At 64.8% G+C, this 7,953-nt stretch overlaps 1 protein-coding gene across 1 annotated transcript; it reads right to left on the reverse strand.

The window, feature by feature from the left end:
* Positions 1 to 39: 39 nt before the first annotated feature.
* Positions 40 to 7,674, reverse strand: TRIM46 (tripartite motif containing 46). The gene is made up of 10 exons (XM_015649994.3): positions 7,549 to 7,674; positions 5,694 to 5,949; positions 4,807 to 5,150; positions 4,167 to 4,310; positions 3,950 to 4,045; positions 3,581 to 3,834; positions 3,376 to 3,497; positions 1,243 to 1,542; positions 859 to 1,156; positions 40 to 723 (listed from the first exon to the last, which is right to left on the reverse strand). The coding sequence occupies exons 1-10, from the start codon at positions 7,609 to 7,611 to the stop codon at positions 348 to 350; spliced, it is 2,253 nt and encodes a 750-aa protein (XP_015505480.1). The 5' UTR covers positions 7,612 to 7,674; the 3' UTR covers positions 40 to 347.
* Positions 7,675 to 7,953: the final 279 nt, after the last annotated feature.

The following is a 7,953-nucleotide window of genomic DNA, read 5'->3' on the forward strand; positions in this document are numbered from 1 at the left end:
ACCCCACTGCCACTTTCCACCCCCCTCCCTGTGCAGCCCCGTCCCCCTCCCTGACCCATCTCTAGGGCTGAGCCTCTGCCAGCCCTGCCCACAGCCCCAGCCCAGAGCAGCAGCCTGGGGCTGAGCCGGAGCTAGGGGCAGGCGGGCAGGGTGAGGAGGGGACGGCAAAGCTGTCCCCATCCCCCCCATCCCAAAAAACCAAACACCTGGCCTGTCCCCAGTGGTGGCAGGGTCGGGGCCACCCTTGCTATGCTCTGCTCCCTGGCCACTCGTGTCCCCCCAGGCCCCGGCGCTCGCGGGGTGCCCGGGGGGCAGAGCCGGCGGCGCGCGGGGACCGCGGGCACGGCTCAGTCCAGCTTGGCGAAGTTCCCGATGGTCACTTTCCGCTCCTGCTTGTTGGCCACCAGCTCCTGGAGGTGCAGGGCCCCCCCTCCGATGAAGCAGAAGGCTGGGCAGATGGGCCCCGAGCAGTCCACGCCGCACTCCCAGAGCTCGCGGAAGGAGACGGCGTCGTAGAAGCTCACCTTGCCCTGCTCATAGTCCAGGCAGATGCCGATGCGTGGGGGTAAGGGCACGGTGCAGCCGTTGGGGTCGCGGGACGTGAGGGCCGAGCCGTGTGACAGCAGGATCTTGCCCATGCCGATGGTGAGGAAGGCGTAGGGAGGAGGTGCCTCCACCGTCGTGTCCTCTGCCCCACTGTCGTGGCCGCTGTCAGGGTCATACCTGCGCAGGGGGGACGTGTGAGTCCTGGTGCCAACGCCCACGGGACAGCCTGGAGATCCCCCCACACCCCAGTGCCCTCTGGGGAGGTAGGAAGAAGCAGAGGACCCCCTGGACCCCCCAAACCACCCCGCTCACCTGGGGCTCACCACGTCCTGCGGCACCTGGAACCACTCCTGCAGTTTGCTCTCCAGCCCCACGCCCACCTTCACCAGGTAGGAGCTGGGGTCCACGCAGCAGGCCCAGTAGCTCTTGCCCTGGGTGATGGCCACATCGCCGATGACCAGGTCGATGGACAGGTGGCAGCTGGTCATCAGGCGCTCGGCGGCAAACAGCATGGGGATGCCGGGGACGCTGCGCACCGCGCGCTGGTCCTTGCTGATGGCCAGCCGGTCCCGGTTGAAGCCCCAGCGGTTGTCCAGGAAGAAGTTGAGGACTGTGGGGAGGAGAGGAGGAGGAGGAAGTTGAGCGGGACAGCACAGCGGGGCGCTCCGGGGTGATCCAAGCACCCACCCCTCTCACCTGGGGCGGGCGGCGTGTGCAGGTAGATGTCCTCGCTGTAGTCCCCGAAGCCCGCCTTGTTGTAGCCCTTCACCCGGAGCACGTAGACGCTGTCGGTGTCCAGGTACTCGACGAGGGCGCAGGTGCCCCGCACCTCCTCCCGCCGCTGCCACAGCTTCAGCCCCTTGGCCTTGGCGTCGGTCTTGCGGAACTCCACGGTGTAGTGCCAGGCGGGCGGCGAGTGCTGCGGCAGCCGCCAGCACAGGAAGATCTGGTCGTAGGTGTAGGTGCGCTGCGTGTCGATGACGGGGGCCTCGGGCGCTGCGGGGAGAGGCAGCGGCGGGCATCAGGCAGCATCCCCCACCCCGCGGGCGGGGAGGCGGCCGGACGCAGGGAGGGGGCATTCCGGGATTCCGGACGGACGGACGGACGCACAACCAGCGGAGTCTAGAGGGGTCTGACTGCGGAGACCGTGTGTCGGCACCGGAGGAGAGCGAGAGTCAGGGAGACAGAGGAGCTGCTGCTGTGGGGCTCCAGGGACCAGACAGGCCGAGTGCAAGTCAGGAGGGAGGAAAGAGAGAGAGAGAGAGAGAGAGAGAGAGAGAGAGAGGATGGAGGCAGTGGAAGAGGAAGAGGACGAGGAGGAGATGAGGATGGAGGCTGGTAGAAGGTACTGGCATGAACAGAGGCAGGGTGAGAAGGACATGAAGGGATGGCAGGTGGAAGAGGGGTGAGGAAATGATGGGAATGGGGCAAGGAAGAGAAGGAAAACAGGATGAGGAGGGAGGTAGAAATGGGGAGAGGAGAGGGATGGAAATGGGGGGAGGAAGAGGACAGAAATGGGGTGAGAGTTGGAAATACAGAGAAGAAGAATGGAAATGGGGCAACAATGGGGCAAGGACAAGGTGGGAATGGGATGCAGAAAAGGACAGAAATGGGGTGAGGAGGCAGATGGGAATGGGGCAAGGGGGGAAAAGAAATGGGATGAGGAGAGGGGTGGAAATGGAGGGAGGAAGAGGACAGAAATGGGGTGCAGACAAGAACATAAATGGGGGAAGAATGTGGACACAAATGGAGTGAAGGGGGGACAGATATGGGGCAAGGAAGGGGATGGAAATGGGACAAGAGGGGGAAGAAATTCGAACAAGGAGAGGGGTGGAAATGGAGAAAGGAGAGAATGAAAATGGAGTGAGAAATGTGATGGAAATGGGATGAGATGGATGGAAATACAGTGAAACTGGGATGGAAATGGAAAGTGGGGGAATGGAAACAGGACAAGAAGTGGAATAGGGAAAGGATGGGTTGAAATGGGGCGAGGGAGAGCAGAAATGGGATGAGAAGGGGACAGAAAATTGGGTGATGAATAGGACAAGTGGGGTGAGAGTGGAACAGAAATAGAATGAGGAAGGGGATGGAAACAGGGCAAGAGGGGATGGAAATGGGGTGAGGGGGGGCAGAAATGGAGCGAGGAAGGGGATGGAAACGGAGCAAGGAGTGAAACAGAAATGGGGCGAGAAGGGGATGGAAATGGGGCGAGAGGGGGTGGGAGGGCAGGAGGAGCGGCGGCAGATGGAGGAGGCAGAGCCACCGGCTGCCAACGCCAGCGGGCAGGACGGGGATGGAGGATGGCGGCGGAGCGGGGCCAGGGTGGGAGCGGGATGGAGGGATGGAGGGATGGGAAGAGAGAGCGGGGCGGCTCTGGGGCAGGGGTGTGACTTGCCTCAGTTACTTCGGTGACGCCTCGGCAGCGGCCGCAGCCTATAAACAAAGAGAGGTAGAAGCAGGTCTGAAACGTGTCGCCAGCGGGTCCGGCAGGGCCACGCGGCTCCTGCCCTGCGGGAAGCGCCTGCCCGGCAGCGGGGCAGCTCCGTACTCACCCTCCGGCACTCCTGCTGCCCTCACCTGGCACCATGGCCCTGCCTGCCCTGCCCTGGCCCTGCACAGGGCAGGGCAGGGATATCTCTGGGGGCTGTTGGGGCGGGGGCTGTCCCTGACGGGGAGGGGGCACCGGCAGATCCGCGAGCGCCTGCCCGAGCGCGGCCCTGGGCAGCCGTGGCTGAGCTGCAGCTCCGAGGCGGGCAGGGACCCGCTCTGCCCGCGGGGGCTGCGCCTTGGCACGGGGCACAGCCGGTGCCCGGGTCCCGCTGCCTTTACCTCGGATGAAGGCCAGGTCAGTGAGCAGCTTCAGCTCCCTGCTGACATCCAGCTGGAAGTGGCTGAAGGAGGCGTTGGCTGCAGGACGGAAGCTCTGCAGCGAATCGGTGGCCCTGAGGATCCTGCAGCACAGGAGAGCAGGGATGTCAGCGTGCCACCTCGGGCACCAGAGCGCCCCAACAGCCCTGTGCCTGCAGCCCAGTACCTGTTGTGCAGCTGCTTGGCAGCCTGGACAAAGCAGGGGTGGTCAGTCTCCTTCAGCACCTCCTGGGCATAGCCCACCATGCCCGAGTTCTCCAGCATGGCCTGGTGCTCCCGGATCTGGCCGTGCAGGCTGGCCAGCCGCTCCTGCTGGCACTCCTCGATGGCCTGCAGCAGCGTGGCCCGCTTCTCCTCCAGCATGGCACAGAGCCCCTGGATCAGCTGTGACACCTCTTCCTTGGCCTGTGAGCCGTTCACCTGCCGGGCACAGACACGGCAGGGTCAGCGTGTGGCACGTCCTGGGACCAGAGGGGACTGGGCTGGCTGTGCCACCGCTGCCTAGGGATGGCACAGGGACAGACACTGCCCTTACCTCCGTGTGCTTCACTGTCTCCTCCAGCTCAGCAATCTGGGTCTGCACCGTGTCCTGGCTGCTCAGGATGTAGGCGAGGCTCTTTGTCAGCTTCTCCTGCAGGAAGGTGATGAGATGTGGTGCCGGCAGCCCCCACCCCACACCCCCCATCTGCACTGGGGCTCTGTGGTGTCCCCAATTCTCCACAGAGCCCCGGCCTGGCCCCAGCAGCCCTTACCCTGAGGGCCTGGTAGGCGCTGAGCACCGGGGTGATCTTGTGGCTGGTGTGGGTGCGGCGCACGCGGCAGAGCTGGCACACCAGCCGCTGGCAGGTCTTGCAGTAGTGAGTCACCTCCTCCTTGTGCTCCGGGCACATCAGCCCCTGCGCGGCACAGCGGGGCTCAGCGCGGCTCTGCGCCCCCCGCCACCCCTGCAGAGTCCCACCCTGCACCCCAGAGCTCACAACCATAGAATGGTCGGGCTTGGAAGGGGACTTTGAAGATCATCTTGTTCCAACCCGCCTGACAGGACATCCTCAACTGGACCCCATCGCTCAGAGCCCCACCTTGGCCTTGAACACTTCCAGGGATGTGGCAATCACGGGCAACTTGTTCCAGTACCACACCACCCTCACTATAAGAATTTTTTCCTAACATCTAACCTAAACTCTCTCTCTTTCAATTTGAACCCACTGCCCTTTGTCCTGTCATTCCAAGCTCTTGTAAATAGTCTTGCCCCATCCTTCCAAAAGTTCCCTTCAGACACTAGAAGGCCACAATTTGGTAACCCCAAAGCTTCTCTTCTCCAGGACCGAACAATCCCAATTCTCTCATCCCTCATCCCCCATCAGGGCAGGAGGACCCATGGGGAGGCCGTACCTTGGGGCGGAAGGTGAGGGTGGGGGGCGTGGGCTCATGCTGGGCTTTCTGGGTGCCCCAGGGGTGGTAGAGCTTGAAGCACTCGTTGCAGAAGCTGGACTTGCACTCCGTGCAGCCCTTGGTGGCCTCCAGCTGCGGGGGCTTGCAGAACTGGCACATGATGGCCGCGCTGATGTTGATGGTCTGCCGGTACCGCTCCACCACTCGCTCCAGGGTCAGGTTGCGGAAGAGGCTGCCCAGGCCCCGCTCGCCCAGGTCCACGTCCCGCTGGCAGGCGGGGCATGGGAAGCTGACGGTCTGGGGGTGCACAGCACCCCGCTTGCGCCCCGGGTAGGTGCCAAAGCCTGTGGGGGGGAGGCAGGGAGGAGGTCAGTAGGGCAGGAAGCCCCAGAGTCCCTCAGCCCTCCCGTGGGGGAGTCCAGGGGACTGTCCCCATCCCCATCTCCATCCCTTCCAGTTGTCTCTGTTCCCAACCCCTCCAGCCATTCCTGTCCCTGTCCTCTTCAACCATCCTCATCCCCTCTGTTGTTTCTCTTCCCTCTGCCATCCCCTCCAGCCATCCCCCTCCCCTCCATCCATCCCTGTTCTCTCCAACCATCTCTGTCCTCATTCACTACAGCCACCCCTGTCCTCTCCAGCCACCCCCATCCCCTCTGCTGTCCCCAGCCCCTCCAACCATCCATCCCTGTCCCCTCCAGCCATCCCCATCCCCTCTGCTGTCCCCAGCCCCTCCAACCATCCATCCCTGTCCCCTCCAGCCATCTCTGCCCCCTCCAGCTGTCCCCAACCCCTCCAACCATCCCTGTCCCCATCCCATCAGCCACCCCTGTCGTTTCCAGCCATCCCCTTGCTGCCCCTGTCCCTTCTGGCAGCCACACCAGCCCCACCTGACTTAAGGAGGCGGTCGAGCCGGTCGGGTTTGGGGACAGCCCTGCGGCCCAGGCGGGGGCTGCGGGTGGACGGGGTGGCTGCAGGTGAGGTGGGCTCGGAGGTGGGGTCGCAGTAGAGGTGGCCGTGCTGCAGCAGCACCTCGCTGGCACACACGTGGCACACGTTGTGGGTACAGGGCAGTGCCAGCGGCTGCTTGTACATCTCCTTGCACACCGGGCACACCAGCTCCCGCTCCATGTTCTTCATGCTGGTCTGCGGAGAGAGCGGGAGCGTCACCCACCGGTGGCACAACGGGGCTGGGACCAGATGGGACCAGCACCAGGGCCAGGATCAGCATCAGGGCTGAGATCAGCACCAGGGCCAGGATCAGCATCAGGGCTGAGATCAGCACCAGGGCCAGGATCAGCATCAGGGCTCAGATCAGCACCAGGGCCAGGATCTGGGCCAGGACCAGCACCGGAGGCAGGATCAGAATCAGGGCTGGGATCAGCACTAAGGTCAGGATCAGCATTAGGGCCTGGGGTCAGTACTAGGGCCAGGGCCAGAGCCAGAACCTGGACCAGGATCAGCATCAGGGCTGGGATCAGCACCAGAATCACATGTGGGACCAGCACCAAGGCCTGGAATCAACATCAGGGCCAGGATCAGCACCAGGACCGGGATCAGTGCCTGGAATCAGCACCAGGGCCAGGATCAGGGCCTGGGATCAGGGCCTGGAATCAGCACCAGGGCCAGGATCAGCACCAGGGCCAGGATCATGACTGGTACTGGGACCTGGGCTGTGATGGAGACAAAGACTGGGACCATCATCAGGGCAACAATGAGGCCTGGGACCAGCACCAGGGATGGGATGAGGAGAAAGAGCAGGATCAGCACCAGGATGAGGATCAGGACTGCCACTGGGATGAGGAATGGAGCTGGGATCAGCAGCAGGGTCAGGATCAGGGTCAGTACTGGAACCACAGCTGGGACCAGGGTCAGTGTCAGGACCAGCACTGGGATAGGGGCGAGGACTGGGACCAGCATCATGGCCAGGATCACACCTGGGAGCAGGCTGAGGAACGGCACCAGGGCCAGCACCAGGATGAAGCCCAGGGCTAGACTGGGGATGGGAACTGAGGCCACACCAGTACCAGGACTGGGGCCTGCACTGGTACCTGCATCAGAGCAGGTACCAGTGGATCAGGCTTGGGACCAACAGCACAGTCAGAATCATGATCAGCACTGGGATCAGAACCCAGGATGGGACTCAGACCTGGTATGGGGATGTGATTGGGGCTGGGCCCAGAGCAGGGCCAGGATCAGACCAGCATCAGGACTGGCAGTGGAATGGGAATGGGGGCCACCACTGGGATCAGCACCAGGATGGGGCCCAGGGCTGGTATGGGGATGGTGGCTGGGATGGGGATGAGGACCAGCACTGGGAATAGTGCCAGGATGTGGCCCAGGGCTGGAATGGGGATGGGGACTGGGATGGGTGCTGGGATTGGAACTGGGAAGGACATGGAGATGAGGGCCAGGATGGAGATGGGGGCTGGGATGGGGACTGGGGCCGGACCCACAGCAGAGCCCGGATTGGGACCAGCGCCAGGACCGGGCTGGGCACCAAGATCGGGGCCGGGATGCGGCCACCCCTTCCGCACCCGGTGCTCCCGGCTCGGCCGTGGCTCGGCGTCGGGGGGTCCCGGTGACGGCCCTCCCCGGGGGTCGCTGCGGTGAGTCGGGGTGCGGGTCCGCTGCCCGCCCACCCCTCAAGGGCATCGCCCTCCCCCCAGTCCCCGCCGCGTTGCCACGGCGACCCGGTCCCAGAGGACCCCCGTCCGCCCCCCCGCCGCCGCCGCGGCCGCTCACGCTGATGCGGACGAGCGCGTCCATGATGGAGGTGAAGGTCTGCAGGTCCTCGCCCTCGGCCATGGCTCCGCTCCCCGCGCCCGTGCTTGCGGCGGCGGCGGCAGCAGCGGCGGCCGCGATCGCCCCGGTGTGTTGCAGGGAGCGGCGGAGCCGGGGGGAGGGCGGGGGGCGGCGGCGCGCATGCTCGGCGGCGCCCGCCCCGCCGGCACCGGAGGGCGGTGGAGGCACCGGAGGGGCGGCACCGGAGGGGGAGGGGGAGTCATGGCGGGGCTGTTCTCGCCGCACCCCCGGACAGCCCCCGACGGGCGACGCTCGGGGAGCGGCGCCTGGGGTGGGCTGCGCGCAGGATGGGCATGACACCGGTAACGGCGGTGGGCCCGGGGGTGGTGCCGGGCTCGGTGCCGG

The sequence above is a fragment of the Parus major genome, chromosome 25LG1 (assembly GCF_001522545.3).
Source record: "Parus major isolate Abel chromosome 25LG1, Parus_major1.1, whole genome shotgun sequence".
Classification (NCBI taxonomy): domain Eukaryota; kingdom Metazoa; phylum Chordata; class Aves; order Passeriformes; family Paridae; genus Parus; species Parus major.